At 43.1% G+C, this 23,654-nt stretch overlaps 2 protein-coding genes across 21 annotated transcripts in view; one reads left to right on the plus strand and one right to left on the minus strand.

The window, feature by feature from the left end:
• Positions 1-174, plus strand: part of LOC307194899 (uncharacterized protein) — a gene marked incomplete at its 5' end in the record, with an annotated part of 247,522 nt that extends 247,348 nt beyond the window's left edge. For all 18 annotated transcript variants that reach the window (XR_013830654.1, XM_079938311.1, XM_079938325.1 and 15 more), the window contains one exon: positions 49-174. The remainder of the gene's footprint in view (positions 1-48) is intronic.
• MYRFL (myelin regulatory factor like) overlaps positions 1-23,654 on the minus strand; it is a 123,440-nt gene that overhangs the window by 53,180 nt on the left and 46,606 nt on the right. For all 3 annotated transcript variants that reach the window (XR_013830652.1, XM_079938286.1, XM_079938285.1), the window contains exons 4-11: positions 23,302-23,560; positions 22,414-22,505; positions 15,863-16,013; positions 12,082-12,277; positions 10,034-10,110; positions 8,557-8,667; positions 6,319-6,409; positions 154-354 (exon numbers count right to left, since the gene is read on the minus strand). Coding sequence is in view for 2 of the 3 variants with exons in the window: in XM_079938286.1 (XP_079794412.1) it covers positions 154-354; positions 6,319-6,409; positions 8,557-8,667; positions 10,034-10,110; positions 12,082-12,277; positions 15,863-16,013; positions 22,414-22,505; positions 23,302-23,560 (1,178 nt within the window). In the remaining variant the exon portion in view is untranslated. The remainder of the gene's footprint in view (positions 1-153; positions 355-6,318; positions 6,410-8,556; positions 8,668-10,033; positions 10,111-12,081; positions 12,278-15,862; positions 16,014-22,413; positions 22,506-23,301; positions 23,561-23,654) is intronic.

Here is a 23,654-nt window from a genome sequence, read left to right on the forward strand (position 1 = left end):
CTCCAACACCTCTAACTGTTAAGCAGCATGTCCGTCTCACACCAACAGGTGACATGGAGAGATGCCTTGTGCCAGGCGTGTCGGGGGCCAGGAGGGCCCAGAACTCCTGACTCGGGTGTCAGAGGAGGTGTCCGAGGCCCGCCCCGCGCTCACCTCCTGGATGTTCTGCTTCGCCCGGCTGTCAGAGGGATGCATAATCGTCCCCATCACTTTCATGTTGCCACAGACAACCAGGGCTTCGTCCGGTGCATCTGTGTTTATGCCCACTCGACCATGACAAACAACAGATTCTGGAACTTGTCCTCGCTGCCATAATGCATCAATGTCATTTTCAAATTGCCCAGGGTTGGAGGCCTGGAGAAAATACATAAATATATTACAATTAAAGTTATAGATGCAGGAATAGATGATCACTTTATTCCTCAAAGGAAAACAGAATGTTAGCCAAGTCTTTCACTTGAGAATCACATGTTGGATGGGACACTCTGACATATCTGAATAACTGTGACCCCAGGAGAGCCAGGGAGACTCTCCTAACTGTTCTGCCCCCACCAGCAGAAGCTCAGCGTGTCTTGGTTTGCAATGTCCAGTCTCTATATGGAATTGAGAATGTGTCAGTTATAGTAGGTGGATGATAAGGAGAAAAAGAACACTCAAAATGAGTATTTTTTCAGGGAGAATAATAATAATGATTTAAAACCAGAATATTACATCAGAAAATCTCACAAGTTTATTAAAGCTCAGATAATTTCAAAAAAAACCCTTGCATTTAGCTAGCCCTTCCATAGTTTCAAAACACCTTCATGTTTATGATTTCATACACAATTGACAAGCAAATGACAATACAAATATATTTAGTACACCTCAGCTATTCCCTAAACACAGATGATTCTGACAGAAGAACTGTAACAGCTGCATTTGTTGTGTGCTAATCCACACCCCAATTCCATGCGAAAGGACCATTATCTTCCTTTTACTGATGCTGAGACTCTGAAAGAATAAACAGATTGCCCCAGGCCACAAAGCTAATGAGTTCTAGAGCTGCGATTATGCTTCCTTTGATGATTAAATAATGATTCTAACTTTGAGTTTTGTGGTATTGCCTAAAAAAGCCCTGGCCAAATGCAGTCTTCAAAGAAAATCCAAGTGAATCTATTCGACTAGAGAAAGTTCTGGAGATTTTACTGTTAAATAAATTTTTTTTGCCAAAGAATTTTCCACTGTACTGCCTTCCCTCCTCCCCATTTCCCTGTTGCCACTGAATATATTTCCACATATCTTTAAGTAGGGATCTATGAATCCACCAAAATCCTCACAACGAAATTAATTTGTTTTTTAAATTATGACCTATCCTTCTCTTACTCTCTTGGTATTATTTGAATGTTTTTACCATAGGCATGCGTTACCAATTTACAAATAATAATTAAAAGAAATCTCAAAGTTCAGATCTAAGTTTGGGTTCAGTTAAAAAACTTAGGTGTGTGCAACTTCCTGTTTCATTCCTACCTGTCTGAACCCTGAGCTGCTTGGAAGACTCAACTATTGACACTGGATAGACAAAAGCAGGGAAAGAATATAAAGTAACAACTTTGAACATTATTTTGTGTGAATTCACTTGAACAAAGAGCTTTTCCGCAAGATCCCTAGAGCCTCCTTGGTGGTGAATGGCAAATTGGCTTTGACTCAAATCCTTTTATAGCGAGCAATCAACTAAATCCAAAGGTATGCCATATAAAATGTTGATGCATTTTCCTCTGCTCTGAACATAATGAGCCACTTCAAGGAAGAGAATAGGACAGTGGTGGATTTTCTTTTTCTTAATGAGCTTTGGGATAATTATTATCCTGTTTGTAACCTGACAGTACTGGAACAGCGGATATAAGTAGATTCGATTTTGGGGAACAATTACAACCATCTCACTTGGATTTCATCAAATGAAAACTCAAATCTCTAAAACATGTTCAAATCATTTTGGAAAGGGTCACATATCTACAATGGTTTAAATATAGAGCCCTAAGGAGGAGTCCTCATCAGTAATGCGAAATGTTATTATAAAATGTGTGAACTTATTTCCCTTCTCTGGTATCCAGAATGTTAATGGGTCAAAGCAAACTGAAATGGAATCACAGAAAAACATTCTGGAGTCATGAAGTTGTGTTCAGATGTGGCCCAATAGTGGTTGATTGCTATCAAACATCAGAATGAATTACAGTTTCTAAAATACTTTTATTATTTATCACACAGCCTCATATATTTAGGGAAGACCCGAACATTCTAGTCTATATTGTGACACAAACTAGCTGTGTGACTTTGGGACAGTTACTTGACCTTTCTGTACCAGTTTTCTCCCCTGAAGAATAAAGATAATAGTGTCTTCTTTACCTATCTCTCACAGGGCTGTGGGAATTAAATGAAATCACGTATGCATGCACACTTCGTAAAAATGAGGATGCATAGTCTCAAGTTCATCCTCCACACACTCTGCTGTGCAGAGTAACAACCATTCAACCTACACTCAATGAATCTGCTCTCAGTAACGCATCTGCAGAGCTGCACAATTCCAAGGGAACTCTGTTCACAAAGAATACAATGTAAATGGTGCTCCCTGCAGATGCTTGGAATAGGAAACACTAGTAGTAATTTGAGGCCATTCAAGTTTGGAATGGAAAGCTGGAATTTCTTTGCTTTACCATTGTTTGGGCTTCTAAAGAGCAGTCAAAGAGCATAATAGGAAAGCTTGAGCTGAGGAAGGCAGTTCATAAGAAATTCATTCTTGTACCTTGTGCAAAGACTATCGAAAATGGGCCTAGAAATGCTATCTACCGATGCTACTCTAAGTGTGGTCCACAGGCCAGCAGTATCAGCATCTCCAGGAAGCTTGTTAGAAATGCATATTCTCAGACATCTCCAACCTACTGAATCAAAAATTGTGGAGATGGGACCCAGGTATCTGTGTTTTCACAAGCTCTCCAGGGTATTCTTATTCTCCATAAAGTTTAAGGAGGACTTCTTTATGTCATACACTACTTCCATGCTACTACTATGAAAGGGGTCATGAGTTACCCCTTTCATAGTTAGTAGACGGTTCTGTTGAATCCCAACTGCAGAGTGAAACAGACATTGCTCCACACACTGATTCCTTTGGGTAAATAAAAATTCAACTGAACTCCAGAGGAGGTGTGCGTGTGTGTGCGTGCGTGTGTGTAGCTCTAGTGTGTTGGGAAAGGGAAGGGAGATTTGTGGTCAGAAATGGGCAAGAGTCAGTGAAAAAACTGAGATGGCACCTGAAATGGCTCTGCTCTCCCCCCATACCTTGCCATCCTTGCAACTGCATCGCTTCCCTTGTCTCTCCTGGCCCTTGGTGTTGGTTTCCCACTTTCACGACCCTGCGGTTGCAGAGCAATAAAGGAGGACTTTTGGGGGACGTTCCCATTTCTATTATTCTGGAAGATAACTGGAATAATTTATTAGTGTTCAAAACTAGGAAACCCTGGCGTGTCTTTGAAAGGCAGACAAAAATAATCATCCCTCCTGCTTGCAACACTTCAAACCAGGTTTAATTATGTGTTTTAGAAGAGAAGTAGAGCTGAAGGGAAGCCTAGTCATTAACAAGGAGAATCTGAAGGAATCCTGCTGGGGAATGCTCCCCAAAACAAAGACCTGGGAAATAAATCTGTTCTTTGGAGTAAATTTTAATTTCCATTAAATTGGTCAGTTTACAGTATGGGACCAAAATATATTTCCAAAGCTGTTTTGATTGACAACCCGGATGAATAATTGCTGGGTCCTGCCCACCATTCTCTCTCCAAGGAGAATTCTGACCAGCCTGGTCTCCTGAACCCCTCCTGCAGCCCTAAAATTCATCTACTCCAGCCTTCATACAATTGCCCTTATGTTAATTTCTGCTATGGGGAGAAATGACTCTTAGGTCTCAAAATGAATCTGGATCTGCTGAATGCAATTTGCAGGTCTCCATGTAATGTGGTCAGGTCTTGTAATGTCTTAATTGTCACATTTTTCTTCCTTCGTTCTAGAACTCAAACTAACAGACCCAGACCGTGACCCAAGAGGGCACATCTAGCTTTTTTATAGAATGTAGACTGGTCTGCCCTCTGCTCAACCCATGATACATATACCTGTTTAGTGCCCTCTAGAATCTCAGGGGCAAGACGTGTGCTCTGGGGACATTTCTAAAACTCACTGATTCAACCAATAATGCCATTTCTTAAATTCAGTTTTTCTCTTGGTTGGTTTAAACATTATATGATTAAACAAATTCAAAAGTCTGCATTCATTTTCACTCAGCGTTTTGGGGTTAGAATGAAATAATATCAATAAGATACTTCCAGTTTGAGCGGAAGATATTATTACTATCATTTTTTCCTCATTGTTGTCAAGGTAACCCTTGTGTTACCCAGCACACATATAGAATAGGGTATTCCCTTTAACCAAAAATTATGGCTGGAAGAAAGCCATTGAATCTGGAATACAATCATTTTAAAAAAATAAAAACGTAGTGAATAATATGACACCAAATCTATACTAATTTATTTATTTTTTTAGTATTCATACTTAACATAAATTGCAGACACTTTCAACTTCTCAAAGTCATCATTATGAGTGAAATTATCGTGCTTTGGATACGAGAAGGTGCCCGTTAACAGAGAGTGCTGGTAACAGAACGTCCAGGGGTGTGGCCCCTCTCACGATGCTGCTGTTAGACTCGCACGGCAGCCAAAGTATAGCTTTGCAGGGGCTGTCAGCAGGAAATGGAGAAACCTCAACACCAGGTAAATTATTTAAGTATGCAGGTGACTAGCAGACTGCCTGACTCAAGCATGCATTCCACAGCTCAGAGAGGCACTTTCATGATATCCAATCTACCCTAACTCTGAAAAGAAAGGCGTTGTCTGTCTTTATTCCTTCCTGTGAGGAATCAGAAAAAGTAAGCAACCTAGGTTTCCAGACTTGACTTAAACCGGATTTGTTAGCGCAGCAAAGCAATCCCAGATTACATCAGGTAAGGCGTCAAAGACCCCTCTGACCCCTTCTGAGGGAAGGGCAGGAACCTCTGCCCTCGGCTCATGACCAAAGGAGGGGACCCCACCTGCCTTTGCCGCGAGGCAGGCTGTTCTGCCACAGCTTAGATCAGGCCCCGTAAAAACACAGCCCAGGGCGTGCATGCGGGCAGGCACATCACCGGCCCTCGGCATCAGTGCTTTACCTCATTTCCATCATTACTTTACTTCCACTGAAACTCTGAGATGCAGTGTCAAGAGTTCCACTAACAGATGCCTTATTTTTTATTGACTAGAAGAATTACACAGAGGGTCCTTTGTTTCAGAATAGCTCAAGGCAAGCAAGGGAAGACTCACTTCCCCAGATGGGCAGATCTTGTCCCCAGGCCAAAGTTTAACAGCCATGTAAGCGGACGTGCCCATCGTAAACCATTTTCCCTACTGGAGCGTGCATGCCCCCCGGTGCCACTTCAAAGATCCATAAAAAAGCAGTCCCTCCCAGGGCTGCCAGGCCTGTGCTCACCTGTTACCTCATGGCCCCGGCATTCTCTGTGCCGGCTGGCCCGGCCCCTGACAGATGCTGCTACAGCTGCCAACAGCTCCCGTCCACAGCTGTGACCAATCATTCATTCAGCAAAACGTGCTGAGCCATTACTCTGTGCTTCGCAGTGGCCCAGATGTCCCTGGGGCCACCAATCACTTTGGGGCATGGAATGCCTTCCTACCTCTTTCCCTACCCTGTGGGCTTTGGGGTCAGAGGAACTGGGTTATAACCTGGGCTCCATCATTTATCAGCTTTGTGCTCATGGATGACTGTCTCTTCCTCCTAAGCCTTAGCTTCTCTGGGTATAAAGCATGTGATGTAAAAATGAAACAATGTAAAATGATGTCATATAGAAATTATTTAGCCCAGTGCCTAGAACATACTGTAAAAACTTTCTCAACTGCAGCACTACTGACGTTTGGGGAGGGATAACTCCTTGTTGTGGAGACTGTCCTGTGCATCACAAGGTGTTGAGCAGCATCCCTGGCCTTTATCCACTAGATGCCAGTAGCACCCCCAGCTGTGACAACCAACAATGTTTGCAGACGTTGCCAAATGACCCTTGGGAGACAAAAGTTCTGGTTGAGAACCACTGCGTAAAAACTAAAAATAACAGTATCTGCTATTGCTATCATTATCTTTGTCATCATTGGCAATTGAGAAACTGCATACTTCATGCATTCCACTGAATATGCAAACTCTACTTACAGGTGAAAAAGCAGGTGGGATCCAGAAAAGTCAAAGAACTGAGCTTACCCTTACAATGATCCGTTCAGAGACGTGAGCAGACAACAGGTAGAACTGGTCTTGGTTAGCAGCATACAGTCCAACCACCAACATGAAGTATCTAGTTCAGAAATAGCAGACCAATGCCAACACATCAGGAAACAGAGACATAACTTGTGCAATCGAATGCCACCCAACAGTTAATCAAGAGTGAATTTACCCAGATGGGTTCGCGTATTTAAAGAGTTTCTCTGCTGCTCTAAGTTGCCCCTCCTGCGAAACCAGAGAGGAGTTGATTCACTCGCTGCTGTTCTGGGTCTGCCCTTTGCCCGGCTTGAGGGATGTGTGAGCTGTTTTGCAGGCCCAAAGCAGCCTTCACTGAGCGGACATCCTGCTGGGGGCCTGGGTTCAGCCCATCTGCGCTGGCCTGGTGCAGACCTTACTCTACTGCATTCCTGGGCCCTCAACACAGCACTGCCGCCGCGCACTTGCACAACAAAAAGCCACCTTCCAGGTCCCCTTGTCCAGAGCCATCCAAGCCACACATCCTAGGCCATAATGGATGGTGACCCAGCAGGGCTTGCCCGGCCACACAGTCTCCTTCCACCCTGATCTGCTCTTGGCCATGGAAACTGCACCTTTCACATCCTCTGGCCATGACTTTAGTCAAAGACCAGAACCCTCCCTTCCGATTGTTATCAAGGCAACCTTCCTCACTGTGACTTTTTTTTTTTTTCTTTTTCTTTTTCCCCGATACGCGGGCCTCTCACTGTTGTGGCCTCTCCCGTTGCGGAGCACAGGCTCCGGACGCGCAGGCTCAGCGGCCATGGCTCACGGGCCCAGCTGCTCCGCGGCATGTGGGATCTTCCCGGACCGGGGCACGAACCCGTGTCCCCTGCATCGGCAGGCGGACTCTCAACCACTGCGCCACCAGGGAAGCCCCTCACTGTGATTTTAATTGCTTCTTCATGTGTACCATTGATGAGACATTTTTAAGATAAGACTATTTCTTTTTGTTTTTTTATAAAGCATGATGCATTTTAAAAAAAAACTTTATCAGAGTATAGTTAATTTACAATGTTGTGTTAGTTTCAGGTGTACAGCAAAGTGAATCAGTTCTACATACACATATGTCCACTCTTTTTTAGAATCTTTTCCCACATAGGTCATTACAGCGTACTGAGTAGAGTTACCTGTGCTATATACAGTTAGGTCCTTATTAGACCATTTCTTGAAAGTCAAAATAAAAACTATCCCTATCAGAAAAGCTTTTGCTTTAAGAACTGCATAAAAAAAAAAAACAACACTTCACCAACTTCTGTAACACTCTAAAGTCTCTAATCCCTGGAGGGCAAGAGTTCTCCCCTTTATCTAAAGTAAGTCAGTAATAGTAGTAATTGTTATGATGATGATTAGCCATCATCTACTGGGTGCTCAAAATGTGCCATGCACTGGGCTAAGCAGTTTATCTATATTATTTCATTTAGAACCCCGAAACAACCTTATTGGAGTAAAATATGGATATTGTCCCCATTTTACAGAATAGGAAACCTCAGAGAGGTTAAGTTCCATGCTCAGGGTCACCCAGCTAGTAAATGGCAGTATGAAATATTCAAACTCAATTCCCTCCAACTCCAAAACCTATGTTCTAAAACCAGTGGTTCTTAAACTTGCATGAATCAAATCACCTGGGAGCTTGTTAAAATATAGATTGCTGGACCCCACCCCTAGTTGTTGATCCCGTAGGTTCTCGGTGAGGCCTGACAACTTGAATTTCTAGTAAGTGTCCAGGTGATGCCATCTCTCCTAGTCCTGGGACCACATTATGAGAACCACAGGTATAAATCATTAATGCAAATTTATTTTCTTTTCAAAAAAATGCTACAGCAGAGCTGCAGGGCTCAGGTCATTAAACTAGTGGCCAGCACACAGAATTCTCAAGAAATGCAGTCAATCCTCAACTCTCGGCCAGCCTTGAGACATGAACATATGGTCCCTCTAGAGGATCATGGAGAGAATCAAGACAAGATGACCGGGCGCTGGGCAGGAGAGGAGGCATTGTGGGGAGTGAGGATGGAAGAAGAAAGATGTCTAAGGGTAAATGAGATGGGTCAACAAACGGAAAGAGTCAGAGAAGGGAGGGAAGCAACTGAGGGAGGCCCGGCCTGCCGGCTGGTAGGACCAACGGGATCAGAGGGGCTGCTGGAGGGCCCTGGGCCATCAGGTAACGTAACCAGCCAGCCTGAGGCATACACACCACGCCAGTACCTCTGGTCAGGGTTTGGCTTTCCCTTCTTTCTCATGTTATTTGCCGTGGTTTCGCTGAAGTGTAACCGGCCCAGCGTTACTTTGGTTACCTGGTCGGCCAACAGGTCGATTCTAAAACAAACAACAAAAATATCGAGAGACTGTAAGAGAACACAAAGTCTTTGATCACATAGGACTCATTCTTAGCTTCTCAGGTATGTTCAGTCCCCTGCTCTCATCACACTGTGCAGGACACTGATTTTTAGTAAAGTACCCACAGCCTGGTCAGGAATGGCTGCCAGGGAGTAATTCCTGAATAGTTAGAAACGTTCATCCAGCAGCAGCTCAAGCCCGGAGTTTCAGACTCGTAAGGGTCGCACGCTCCCACAGATGGGTTCTTTGACCGTGACAACAGGAGAAAAGCTGTTTCACCTGTGCCACAGTTGCTAGAACACTCGCCTCCTGACTGAAGCGGTTCCTCTAGGCTCCTCATGAACTCCTTCGCATCTCCTTCACGTATTTGCCCTCTCCTGACCTGGCTGTGGAAGGCAGCGTGCTCCCAAGGAAGAGCACACACAGCCTCGCAGCGAGGGAGACCCGGATGTACCAGGCAAGAGCAGAGCTGTCTGTACTGCGGCTCCTGCTTGAGCTTCAGGCTGAGCTCCCGCTGGCCTGTCCAGGCTGTAAGACCATCTTCTTCCCCCAAATAGGATTGACTCAGGGTCAAATCATCCCAGCCAAATCAGTCGAAAAGCAAATCCCATTCATTCTGTAGGGCAACCTCTTGCTTTACTGCCATATTGCTTTGGACCACCACATTGTTTTGAATAATCCCAGTCCTGTATGCTTTCTATTTTGGAACCCATTAGGCAATCTATCAACACTGCTTAAAAAAAAAAAACAAGAAAAAATGAATTGTAAGCACAGCATGGATCCAGAGCCTTGAAATCAATTCAATCAGCCTCATGCTGATTTAAATGAAAAATTAAAAGAAAGATCTAATCATAATCTATCTCCAGGAACCAAAGTTGTTAGCAAGGTTGTCAGTAATAAATGATCATATAAATAATGATGACCTTAAAGTGGAGCTTTTTTTTTTTTTTTTGCGGTACGCAGGCCTCTCACCGCTGTGGCCTCTCCCGTCGCGGAGCACAGGCTCCGGACGCGCAGGCTCAGCGGCCATGGCTCACAGGCGCAGCCGCTCCGCGGCATGTGGGATCTTCCCGGACCGGGACACGAACCCGCGTCCCCTGCATTGGCAGGCGGACTCTCAACCACTGCGCCACCAGGGAAGCCCAAAGTGGAGCTTTTTATAAGACTTTTTTTGCGATTATTTCAATGGTTTTACCTACTTTTGTTGATAAGCATGTGTTCATAATATTAACATATTACTAATTTAGTTCCTACAGCAGAATTCATTTTAAATAAACAAAATAAATTTGGCAATAGGCCTTCTTCCCAAAACATTCACAAGGGAATTCAGAAAAGAAATTCTTACTTAACAGGATTGAAAATCTTTTTGCTTCTATCTGCTTGGGACTGTTCAATAGCAATTATCTGATTGGTGGCCTCTACCTGCGTAGAACAACAAAAAGTAATTAATAATTAATTTCTTTATTAATTAAAAAGTTCATTAGTAAATAATTTTCAAATACTTAAAGTTTCCCAAGGCATCAATTTAGGCACTTTGCAGGAGGGGCAAGTCGCTGAAGGGATGTAGGGCACCTTAAAGCAGTGCGTTATTGGTGAGAAAAGAAACAAATACCTGTAGAACTAAACAAAGAAAACACAAGACAACAGAGGATTTCAGGTAAACAGGGAATATAGAGTGGTCTAGTAAAACACAGGAGCAAGGCAGCTCAAAGGATACATGTACTCATTCATTCAGTCAGTCATTCATTTTATAAATACTTGTTGAGCACCTGCTGTGCAGCAGGCATTGCTCTAGGCATTACAGATGAGAAGACGAGACTAACAGAAATCCCAGCCCTTGCAGAGCTTGCATTCGAATAAGAAGAAACAACAAAAAACAATAAAATAAATAAAATATAGGAATGACATTTATTCAGTAGTTGCTACAAACTCTTGTTATTAGTGAAGACAGTGGCAAGGGCCTGGTGAGATCTGCCCTATCATATATGGTTTGTAGGTATTTGCATAGTAACAGTCTTTCTGGAAAGCAACTGGGCCACCAACATCAAGTGTTTTTAATACCGATCCTATGTCCGATGTGCAACCCCTCTTTTGGAATTTATCCTCATACAAGGATGGATGTACCTGGATGTTCACTGCAGTTTTATCAATGACAATAAAAAATTGGAAATAAACAAAATTTACAAGAATACAGGAATATGGTAGTATCTCGATATAATGGAAAACCATATCATCTTTGTAAATAATATTTTATAGACTTCAATGATATTATATAATGCCATTTTCACAGTATAATATTATTAATATGAGAGTAATTTTAATAATAGAAAACAATGAGGAAAAATTAGGCTACCAAGTGGTGGATCTCAAATATGAATGAATTTTACTCTTCTTCATACTTTTCTATTATGTTCCATAATGTTCACAATGGACTCATATTAATTCCATACTCAGAAAAATATACTTCATTGTTGTCTGTTATTTTCTTTTGGTTTGGTTTGGAGCAAGATCAGCTGGCGTGTTCAGCAGTCAAGCCCCACTTTGGGAGACTCAGTGCCTGAGCCCAAGTCAGAAAAAAAATATGCAGGTAATGGATGTTCCTCACCCTAAGGAGCTGGATCTCAGGTAATAATGTAATAAATACTCGTTGATCACTCAGAAGTCATCCTACCTGCATTCTAATCCCAGCTCTATCATTTAATATTTTGGATGAACTGTGTGACTTTACTGGGCCTGGTTTTCCCCTCTGTTAAACTGGAAAAGGGGGGGCATTGACTAGATTAGCTTGGCTTTTTTAATTTAGAGACCTCTTTGAGATTTCGGTGAAAACTATGAACTTACTGCATGTGAAAATGCACCAGCATCAAAAATAATAAAACAATTACACTCAGCAAAAGAAGTGCAAGATTTATACACTAAAAGACTTTAAAACTGTTGTTTGAAGTGAGGTTCTGCCAGATTCTGAGCCCAGGCTTAAGAAATTGGCAGCTTTCATTTCCTGTGCCTTGAAGCCTTTATTCTTAGAAGCCATTCACCATGCTGTGAGGAAGCACAAGCTGTCCCACAGAGAAATCTACATGGAGAAGAGCCAAGGCCTCCCAGCTACAGCCCCCTGTGAGCTCCTGGCTGATGGCCAGCACAGACTTGACAGACATGTGAGTGAGCCATCTTGGAAACTGGATCCAGGCCCAGATGAGCTGCCCCAGCTGATGACTCCTGAGCAGAGATGAGCTGTCAGAGCCAAGCCCTGACCAAGTTACAGATATGTGACCCAAATCAATGACTGATTATTTTCAGTTGCCAAGTTTGGGGATAGATTGTTATGCAGCAACAGACAACTGGAACACTTAGTAAATGCTGGCTGAGTTAAACTGAACTAAATAAAAGACTTACCTTAATCCCAAAAGCTTTCAAGTAGAACATTTCTATTGGCTTTGGACCCATTTGGGTTTTGACAAATTTTGGGCTTCCCCAAACTTGGATGTGGATGGTGATCTGAAAGTGGTTCTTCTTTTGGCAAACAAAAGCTTCATCTGCTGGTGAAAAATTAAATCCTTTGTCTGTAACAACTCGATAGCCTATATCAGGTCTATGAAAAGTGGAAGGAAGAAACCGGTTTTACAAATATTTTCTACACATTTTCTTTCATGAACAATATTAATTATACAACCATTTCAGGAAAATATATTGTGGAAAGTACCTGTTGCTATATTTAATCAATTTCGTTAATTTTCACCAAGGAAATGAAAATAGTATTTCCGAGTACAGCTGGCGCTCTCCCAGCTTTTTATGTTCACGAGGAAGAAGCACAATTCCTGCCAAATGGAAGCATTGTTTCCTCAGCCTGCCTTTTCCCTTTGTGCTCCCTAGACTTCTAATTTGACTCCACTGTACAATAGAAAGAAGGAGGCTAGAAGTTGAGAAGTTAGTACATTAATCAGACATATGAAATATCTGGGATAGAATTCATCTCTTTCCTCCTTAAAAAAAAAATCTCTAATTTCATCAGCAACACCACACTCAAACGAATGAATGAATGCATATCACTCAGATGAATGAATGTGCAGCCTCCTGGCAGTCATATGAAAAAAGCAGACTGGTCAGAACTACCAGCAATAGCTTTAAACCAGAGTAACCAGAGCCAGACAGACTACTGACTACAGACTACATGTTTTCACTAAAGTACGGTCATTTCCTTTTTATCTTCCTGATCTGGTAATAGCACTGAATACCTACTATGCTGTTTACTTCTGCAAGAAAAAAAAATGGGATGATGGTGGGGTGGCTGATCAGACTCTTGCTTTATTTGTTTTATCAAATCATTTTCAACAGCAATGCTTCGCGTATTATATGTTTATTTAAATAGTTTTAAATGTTAGTAAAAATAAAACCTATTAAACAGGTAACATTATCAAGTAGAGAAGAAAATACAGAAGTTGAAAACTCCTTTGGTAATTTTTTCCATATATGTTGTAGATATGGAACATATCTTGATGATTTTTTTTTTTTTAATTTTATTTATTTATTTATTTATGGCTGTGTTGGGTCTTCGTTTCTGTGCGAGGGCTTTCTCTAGTTGTGGCAAGTGGGGGCCACTCTTCATCGCGGTGCATGGGCCTCTCACTATCGCGGTCTCTCTTGTTGCGGAGCACAGGCTCCAGACGCGCAGACTCAGCAATTGTGGCTCACGGGCCCAGTTGCTCCGTGGCATGTGGGATCTTCCCAGACCAGGGCTCGAACCCGTGTCCCCTGCATTGGCAGGCAGATTCTCAACCACTGCGCCACCAGGGAAGCCCTCTTGATGATTTTTAATGCATCAAGTTTCCTAAACGTTCCTCAGGAAGGGAGCTCCTTCCTCAGATAACACACAGAGGAGGGCAGTACTCAACTGCTTTGCTAGCTCTCGGTCACTCTGTGGATCTTTGCTTCCTGGGATCTCAATTTGGATGGCTGCCATTTAATGAACAACATATAGTTTCTAAATTTTCCTCTAATTTCAGAGACAGAAAATATGAATGGGTCTCCTGGGAAAAGAGTGTTTGTGTTCTTTGCAAGTTAAGCACCTCACCAATGGATCAACTCACTAGGTCATTGATTACCCTCAAGATGCTGATCAAAGGCCCGACAACCACAGTGCCCGCCAGCAGCAAAGGCAAAAACCACTGAATGAAGAATTTGATAAAGACCACATGTCTTATGCCATCTGGGAACTTCATACTGACTCAGGTTTCTAGAACTAATCTGTAATTTACTTGTGGAAAGGCTGGATGGATTGAATTGTATACATTTTACTACAGAGGGTAGTAAGAACTGTCTTGGTTGAGAAAAATAAAAGGAAATATCTTTCTGTGATCTTCCATGTTTCACTGTCAAAAACTCTAAGGAAAGAAGGTAAGATTTGCAGCTCATATATGAGCATTAGCCCGAAATTGAGGGACAGCTGTAAGCAGAAACTGAATCAACACATACAGTTGAAGAGTATTCTGAATCTTAAACACAAATCTCTGGTTATAGAAACTATTCTACCTACCTAAGAGTAGCAATTCTGTTTTTGATATCAAAAGTTAATTATAAAGTCAACTAAACTGGCCTTTTTAAAGCTCTTTTTAACACATGTTGTAAATATCACTCCCCCCAAAAAAAGATGTAATAAAATTTTAATCCCCTAACTTTATTGCTTTTAGGTTATTTAGGAAAATGATATTTTTGTAACAAGTTAGACATAATAATCTAAGAAGAGACAAGTGATTTTCTGTCTCAATGATGTGAGTAGTGAATTCAAGATGGCCTGAGTTCTAATCCAGAAGAATATTGCCTTCCTTTTTTGCTTAAGAAAAGTGAATTACGGCTAAGCCTTCAAAATAAATCTGCCTCTACACCTTTGAGTGGATACTACTTGTGTTCTCCTTTTTTTCCAGATCAGTGGAGCACAGATTGGCTGTCCAAATAAACTTAAAAAACCTACTCAAGTAAGAAGAGAGATAAATGTTACCTTGAAAACTTGATCAACTCAAATACATACAGACTAGGAAGCATTATAGGCTTCAATTAAAATACTGTGCATATGTGTGACAGTTTCATACCTTGGTACTCGTACTTAGGATAGAATATGGAAGAATTGCCAAAAAATCATCAAATGAAGGCTGACTCAAAACCAAGATCTATGGATCCTTCCTTTCTTTTTCTATTGCACACAGTGGCAAAGATACAAGTTGTGACATTTCAATGAAACAAGTAGCAACTTGCTTCTTTTTGTCTCCTATTAAACATACCAACTCCCAAAGTCTGTTTAACTCCTTAGATTTTAGGGAAAAGATTTCTTCTGTCTAGTTCATCCAACATAAAAGTCCTAGTGATACGTTTTGCTCTTAATGAAGCTATATTTGAGTTTGGAAAATACCCTGAAGACCCTCAAGTTTGTAGCCCAGCGTTTCTCATTTCATATTATGTTTATTAATTGAAAATCCTGTTCTTTAACCATTAACACGCTTCAGTGTTTCAAGAAGGCATTTGTAATCAATGAAAATTCTAGAAGAGTTGGGTAGGTAAATTATACCCTAAGGAATAAAGAGAAGGCTTGAAGGATGTTTAAGAGCAATAATGCATAAGTCCACATTTATTTCTCGAAACTATAATGGCATAAGAATAGGATGAAAATTTTCCACTTTAAGGATATTTTGTATGGTTTGATTTCAGTCTCTTAATATAAAGCCACCATCAACTATGATCGCTGCAGGCCGCATTGACAATAAATTGACAATACTGATTTGCAGCATAGATGTTGGGGCAGCTAACAATTTAATGTGGCCCCCCAAAACTATTCTATGGGATTTTTAACTAACTGCAGGATTAAATGTTAATGATTTGGGAAATCTCCATTTTCCAGCTTTTAGTTTAAACTGGGCATGTGATCTCAGAAAGATTCCCTCTTCCTCCTTCATTTAGTGGGTAAATTATGAGTTAGAATTACAGGTCTGGATTCCTGAAGGCCAGAAAACCAACTATTTATTGTTAAAATGCAAAATATAAGGAGTAAGACACACTTTCTGGCTGATGCATCCCATTTGATCAGGGGAGGCATCAAAGCTCAAATACTTGGCTTTGGTTTTGAGAGTCAGCACTGCCTTTCTCCCCTCATTCTCCGGCCAAGCACAGGGTTCCTAAGGCCACTTACAGTTTTTCATATTGACTGTTGAATAAACTATGCCAAGGAACGCTTCGGTATGGCTGCCACTTCAAAGCAGGAGAGCACTGGTCCACAGGCATCATGTTCTGTCTCTCACTGTCGTGGTCTTGCACTTCGCTGCTGTGACTCCTACTTGTCACTGCAAAGAAATCAGTGCATTAAATCTTTCCTCCGAGGCTGTTTTTCCTAGACTCACCGACAGCTGCATGGAGCTAATGCATAGGCCATGTATGAGGCAGAGGGACCGTGTGGGGAGTGACAAGTGTTGGGGGGCAGGGGGCATGTGGCTGGCCTTGTTTCCTCATCTGTAAAATGAGCAGCTTGGGGTCAGTGATTCTAAGGTACCATGGCAAGCACTTGTCAGAAACTTTCCCCTCAGTATCCGTCTACCCCATTTCTGTCCTGGCGTCTCCTCACTCCCAGTTTGTGTGATTCAGGTGCAGTCCACTCCCAGCCTGAGAAGGGGAGGGGACGCAGGATTGATCAATCAAACTACAGCATTCATTATTTGCATCAGTAATTGCACCAGGTAGACACATGGCCTAATTCAATCCAAGCAAAGTGGATCTCAGCATGTTAGGGGAGACGAGTTCAAAGATGCTGATTCTTTTCCATGAGGTTTGAACCTATAAGTCACATCCCCAAGAGCTGCTGGCACCATTTTGGGACATGAGGGAAAAGCCTGTCTGGGAATGAAGCCAGCACAGCGGAAGGCAGAGTTGAGAGTGAAGGGCACCCAGTCCTGATGGCATGATTTGAGTTCTGGGATCCACTCCTAAATCTTGGGTTACAGGAGCCAGTAAAGCCCCTCATTTTGATTTTTTGTTTGTTTTGTTTTTGCTTAAGGCAGTTTGAGGGGTTTTGTTTTTTTGTTTTTGGTTTTGTCCTTTTTTTCTTTGTTTTTGTTAATTGCAACCAATACACTCTAATCTATTATAGGTCCCTTGTGGCACCAAGATTCTCTACTTTTCGAACTTAGATGAGTTATTTATTCACTTAGTGTCTTAATTCCCTCAACGGCAAAATGGAAATTCAAACAGGTGTCCTGCCCATCTTGCAACATCACACAAGCAGAGAGAATATCATAATACAAGTGAAAGGACTTTCAAAGCTCATACCAAGATAAAATAACACAGAATATCTTGTTAGAAGGTAGTATTAACTATATGAAATTGCTACTTTTGTATTCAAAAATGGTCCAATAACAGCAATTTCACAAGTGCAAGCCACTATTTTTGCATAATCCTTGCAAGTTGTTTGTCTAATTTGAGTTTGTCTAATTGTACCAAATGGTACAATTCAACCGCAGATGTTTATGTAAATTCCATTAGGATGTTTGCTGTTACCCTTTTCTGTGAGCTCCCCTACCTTTACTCATGCCTGATATCAGGAGTGAAAGGGAAATAGTGTGTGTACATAAGATCAGGTGTCGGCTGTAAGCAACAACACGGGATATGACACCAGCTTCTATACAGCATGTGCACTTAGCCCACAGCTTGGAAAATGCAGGGGCATGTGGCTGGTTTTTCCTTCACTCACCTAGCTTGCTTTCTTTATACTTTTATTGAGGACTTAAGTAAATAGCAGAGCTGCCTCAGGTTACTTTGGATCCCAAATGTCACAGAAATTGTGTTTTTCTTGGGGTATCACTATTTCCTGTCACCTAAGCAGAACATCTGTTTGGGGGGTTTTGTAAACAACCGTTTTGGAAAAGGATTTTCTCAAAATCCTGAAAAACTTTCTCCCAGCTAAGAATACAGGAGGTCAGGGACTTCCCTGGTGGTCCAGTGGGTAAGATTCTGCGCTCCCAATGCAGGGGGCCCGGGTTCAATCCCTGGTCAGGGAACTAGATCCCACATGCATGCCACAACTAAGAAGCCCGCGTGCCGCAACTAAAAAAAGATCCTGCGTGCGGCTACTAAGACCCGGCGCAGCCAAAATAAAATAAAAAGGATACAGGAGGTCAGCAATGCAAGTAGCTCTTCATGCCCTCACTCCTCCAAAAGTTACCTGGCTCAAAAGCTTTTAAAAACAAACAAAAAACCTTCCATGGTTTGCCTGCTTATACCAAGTTCAGAGAAAGGGAGAAACTAGTTCTTCCATCTTTCCTTCCTCCCTCCTCCAGCGGAGAGAGGATAAAGGAAGTTCAGGAGCTTGGAGTTTGCAATCAGACAGAACTGGGTTTGAATCACAACTCTACATATACTGGCTACACAATTAGGAAAATGGTCTAACGTCTCTAGGCTTCAGTTTCTTCACCTGCAAAATGTGAGTAACAATATGATGCCTCCCAGGACTGTTGAAGGAATTCAGCGAGTCATGTCGGTAAGTGCTTAGCACAGTGTCTGCCACCAGTAAGAGTTTAAACAATGGTGCCTTTGGTTAGTATTAGCGGCACTGTCATTATCACACGTATCTGTTTCAACTCAGGTGACTCAGTTATTCCTAACAAGCCTTGGCAAGTACTTCTGTTCTTGGCCTCCATAGTAACTCTATCTAATGTGAAATAATTAATGTCATGGGCCTGAGTGAACACCAGCTAACTGGGACCCTTTCCTACTCAAGTATGGCAGTAAGGCGCCAGGGGAATCAACCAAAGGTCAGTGCCACTCCTCCAAGTGCTGGTAGGGAGGGTGGGCAGTGGGTAGGGGACATTGTCCTCAAGGATAAAGCTATTTCCAGACCTTTCCCATCACAGCAGCAAGATTTTCGGGGCAGCCATTCCATAGGACTGACATAGTCCTGGCTTCCCTGGGAGCTAGCTATCAGCTGGTGAGCCCCAGGGATGGCAATCTGGGACCTCAAGATTAATGATAATAAAAATGTTATCTACTGGTCCTGTGTGCTTTCTGTGCTGCAGGCACTGTCCCAGACACTTGGCATAGTTTCTCATCAACTCGTTAACTCATCTTCAAGGTAAGGATCCCTTTTTTTTCAATAAACGTTCATTATTAAAGTATAATATATATGAAGGAGAGTACACAGATCATTAGTACACAATTTGATACTTTCTTATAAAAGGAATTATACTAGGTAACTACCACTAGATCAAGAAATAGGACACTTCCAGCGCTCTAGAAGAAGCGCTCATGCCCTTTTCTGGTTACTACTTTCTCCTGCCCAGGAATAATCACTATTCTGAAATCCAAACCATAGAGGAGTTTATAGAAATGGTATAATATGATATGTACTCTTAAGTGTTGGCTTCTTTTGCCCAACATCATGTTTATGAGATTCACTCATTGTTGTTGCAAATGGCAGTAGTCTGTTCGTTTTCATTGCTGTATAGTACTCCACTACATGAATATACTTTGCTGTATAGTACTCCACTGCATGAATATACCACAGTTTATCCCTGATGGACATTCAGGTTACTTTAAGTTTATGGTTATTACAACTAGTGCTGCTATGAATATTTGGGGGGATGTCTTTTAGTGGGCATGTGTATACACTTCTGTTAGGTATATTCCTAGGTGGGGAATCACTGGGTCATTGGATATGTTTTAGTAGATGCAGCCAAACAGATTTATAAAGTGGTTACAAGGTAAGGATTCTTAATCCCATTTAACAAATGTGGAAACTGGGGTTCAAAGACCTGAAATAACTAGTCCAGTGTCACAGCTGTTATGTGGAAGAGATGGGATTCAAACCTTCTCTTCTCTTCATGCTACAGTGAGGATTTCTTGAGAAAATGTAACAGAAGAGAGAAACAGAAGTATGAAGGTAGCAAACTGCCCAAGTCCCAACTTTTTGGAGAAAATTCACAGCTTGCATTTGAATGTCTTTCAAAATATTTTCTTATACATTACTTTTTTTAAAAGTCTTGGAAATGGGTGAAGTAGAAATTGTGATTCTCATTTGATAATCAAGGAAAGTCAGGCTTGAAAAGTCCCCGATTACTGGAGACATGAGGCTTTTCCTGACTCTACAGTGTGACTTCAGCCCAGGCACCTCTCACTGTGGACCAAAAGCTACGACTCTGGGGCTGAAAAACCCTCATGCATTGGAAGTTCAAACCATTTGAGGCTGTGAGCCCTCTTTTATTTAGAGTTAGGATCAGGTGGGACCAGGAACCCTCTTGTATTTGGGGTCCAGACCATGGGGGGACAGGAACCAGCTAGCTGGCAGGAGCCTGCCCAGCAGCTACATTCTCTCTAGGCAAGATTTTACCTTTGCCCCCAGCAGCCCAGTAATTCTACATTGTGATCCTTATAAAGGAAGTTATTGGCATCCTTGGCCAAAGTGAACTGCTGGGGAAAAGGTCACTGGAAAAGTCTTACTCATTGATTTAGAACATCTTCCCCCATCAAAATCCTGCCCATAAGACTAGCCCCTCCTTCCACTACCCGTATGCCATTTCCCCAGGACCTTTATAAAACCCTTGGCCTCTGCAACATCAAATACGAGTTCTCCACTGGAGAACTTCTGCTGAAAACGTGGCATTTGGATTGTTTTTTTTTTTTTTTTTAATTCCCCTGGGAACCTGCTCATTTTTCATTCTGGAACTGTTGTCTGGAGCCAGTTATCTTTAGGTGGCTTTTCAGTGACCTTTGAATAGGATTTAAACAAGGGATGCAAGATTTCCTATCTGTTGGAACATTTCAGTTACTTTTCTATGGCTGTTCTCAATGCCCTCTCTAGGGACAGGCCACAGAACATCATCACAGGATGGAGCTTAACTCTGAAACAGCCAGGAGAATTTGAGGAGCAAACTGGTTTGATGAGAAAACTCTTGGAAGGTTTGGGTGACTTGCCCAGTACTCTCAGGGAGCTGTTGCATCTGTGGGAGAGTGAACAGATGGGTCCCTCATCTGGCTAGAAATTTACCCAGCTTTCTGTATTTGAGAAGCATAAAGAAGCTGCAGGCAGGATGCAGGGATACCTGAAGAAATTAGAGTAACCATGCACAGGAAGGTGGATGGAGAGCTCTACATTATCCAGAAACAAGGCTTGAATTAGCATTTTGCGTTTCTGAGGTTGAATAAGAAAAATCAAGCAGCTGCCGGCCATGGTGGATCCATGCAAAAGATAAGAAGGCAGCAGAGGTTTGGTTTATACAATGGCTGCATGCCCCGTGCAGTGCTACCACAGCATGCCCAGGGGGTTACGATCTGTGGGACAAGGCCAAGTGACGTCATCGTCCACTGAAGGACCCTCACAGCCCATGATGGAGCTGAGGCCAGACGTCCCTGAAAGGACCAGCAGGCTCCACAGGACACAGAGGACCAGCTCTCATCACGTGGCTGTGAAGGGCAAAGGCAGCAACCGGAGCAGGGGAGAAAGCCACGGGCAACTCCTGTCCAGGCAGCATAAACCCCTGGAGTGTAGGGACCACAGAGGGAGGGGAGCCTTGAGAGGGAAATCTTGGATCCTTGCCAAGCTGAGGCCTGGGAGTAAAAGAGATGTGACCTGGTACCCTGTATTTGGGGCACTATTCTCACTGCCTACATTAAGTATTTATAGTGGCTAATAGCACTGGCACGGAGGATTCTCCTTTCCCCTAATAAGTGTCACAGCGTTTACTCTGGAGATTCAGAAGTTCAAGCCTTCAGGCTCAGAAGCCTCAGTTTGTTCCCAACTTGATCAGGTCTCTAAGCTCAAAACATGGTATGTCCCATGATATATAAGACAAAGAATGAGGGGGGCTGACCACTTGGGCATCGTATAATGCTGCTGAAAGACTTTTAAAATGATTTTCCAGAATTTCAAAGATCTACTGGGAACTTGCTAATTGGAAGCAAGCGCTAGGGAAGCTCAACTTTCTACCTTCCTGCTGCCCTGGAGAAATCCTCTAAAGCAGGGGTCCCCAACCCCTGGGCTGCGGCCCGGTAAGGTCCACGGCCTGTTAGGGACCAGGCCGCACAGGAGGAGGTGAGCGGCGGGCGTGCGATCAAAGCTTCATCTGCGGCTCCCCATCGCTCCCCATCGCTCGCATGAGCACCTGAACCATCATCGCCACCCGCCATGCATGGAAAAACTGTCTTCCACGAAACCGGTCCCTGGTGCCAGAAGGGTTGGGGACCGCTGCTCTAAAGTCCTGCTTCTCCGAGTCCCTCCCATGAGGCAGCAGCATGGGCATCGCCTGGGAGCTTGTTAGGAACGCAGAATCTCAGCCCCTACCTCAGGCGTACTGAACCAGAATCTGCACTTTACCAAGATCCCCATGTTACATGTGTGCACGTCTGAGTTGAGAAGGATTGAGTTGAACGAAGCAACGAGCACACCAGCGGGCTCCTGTAGGTGCTGCCACACGGCACGGCTTCCCCAGGCCTGGAGCCTTGGTCCCCTGAGACACAATTGCCCCTAAAACTGAAGGGACCAGCATCTCATCTCCACCAGAGAGACAATGGCATCTCTTCCCAGGAGCACCTGTATGACCCTACCTAACACTGCATGAAACATTATGTCAAGAGGGAAGAAATAAATTCCCAGAGCCTATCATTGCCCTTCTATGAGAGAGAAACTAATTTTGTAGGGCTACTGCAAGGCTGGGAAAAATCCATGATTTAATGGCAGTGACAGGCCCCGGATTGGCTCACTTGGTCTGGAGTGGTGGGCCCACACGTGACAGTTCCCGGAGTCTTCCAGCGCCTGTGTGCACTTTCTCTTCTTGGTCGGTGGCAATGAGGGTCTAAAATTAAGAACCCAAAATAAGGTTAGGATTCTTCTTTTCTCTCCAAGTTAATCAAATTTAATTTCCCAGGACTCTGCTCTGGGCCTCTTCCTAAGACTCATTCTAGTTAGTTAAGGTTCCTTGAGTCCTACTAGTCTGCAACACCAGGTGGATACATGGAGTGGAAGGGCAAGCTCCTATTCTATGAGCCCTACTAGTCTGAAGCTTAGTTTTTCACTCTCCAGTGGATCTGGGATTCACCTATTTGAAAAATAAACTGACAACATTTCCAAAGGCAGAGGACTCATTGAGACAAAGACAGAAGATACTTAAAATCTAAGGGTATATTTTATACCTGAAAATGTTTTTCACATAGAATTTTATCACAGTTTTTGATGGCCTTTACTCTTTTTGCCATCCTCTAGATCCAGAAGGAGGAACGAAAGAGAGGGAAGGCGGAGAGGAAGGGAAAGAGAAGAAAAGAATATTAATTAAGACAGTTGACAGATATTTTTCAGAGAGCTCATTCACAAATCACTTGAGTGGTCTAGTTGAGGCTGCAAATGCAAACAGTGCTTTCTCCAGCACCCAGAATCTCCCTATACATTTCTGACATTTTAGCTTTCCACTGAATGAGGGCCTTGGGTTCAGTGGATTGTTGATTAAAAGTTGGTTTGAAGCCAAGGGCACTGGGGGTCTGATATATGTCTCAACACTGCCATCTCCTGGAGAGGACTCCACAGTTCACTCTTTACCAGCACTGCGGGGTAGAGGGGCTGGCTGGTCTTTCATAACTAAATATCTTGCCCTTTACCCAGGACTGTGGCACAGAGGCTGCGGATGGTAAGAACAACCAGTTCCCAGATGGGAGGACACAGACTGGTCCAGAGGGGTCCTGAGATGACGGGCGTCTGGGTAGCAGTTGTGAAAGGCACTGTGGGAATGAGCAGAGTCGCTCATTTCAGACGAGCCCTGCGGCAGGTGTGCAGGCAGCATCCCAGGAGCAGCTGCTGAGAGGAGGAAAGCAGCTGGCATCCCCCCGGCGGCAGGTGTCAGAGTCGGGCAGCAAGCACCTGGGGAAACACACAAGTGAGAAAGGCCCATCTTTCTCACCATGCAGAGTCCAAAAGAAGAGAATCAAGGGCCAGACGTGTGGGAGGGAGGTGG

Source organism: Stenella coeruleoalba (assembly GCF_951394435.1).
Source record: "Stenella coeruleoalba genome assembly, chromosome: 11".
Lineage (NCBI taxonomy): Eukaryota > Metazoa > Chordata > Mammalia > Artiodactyla > Delphinidae > Stenella > Stenella coeruleoalba.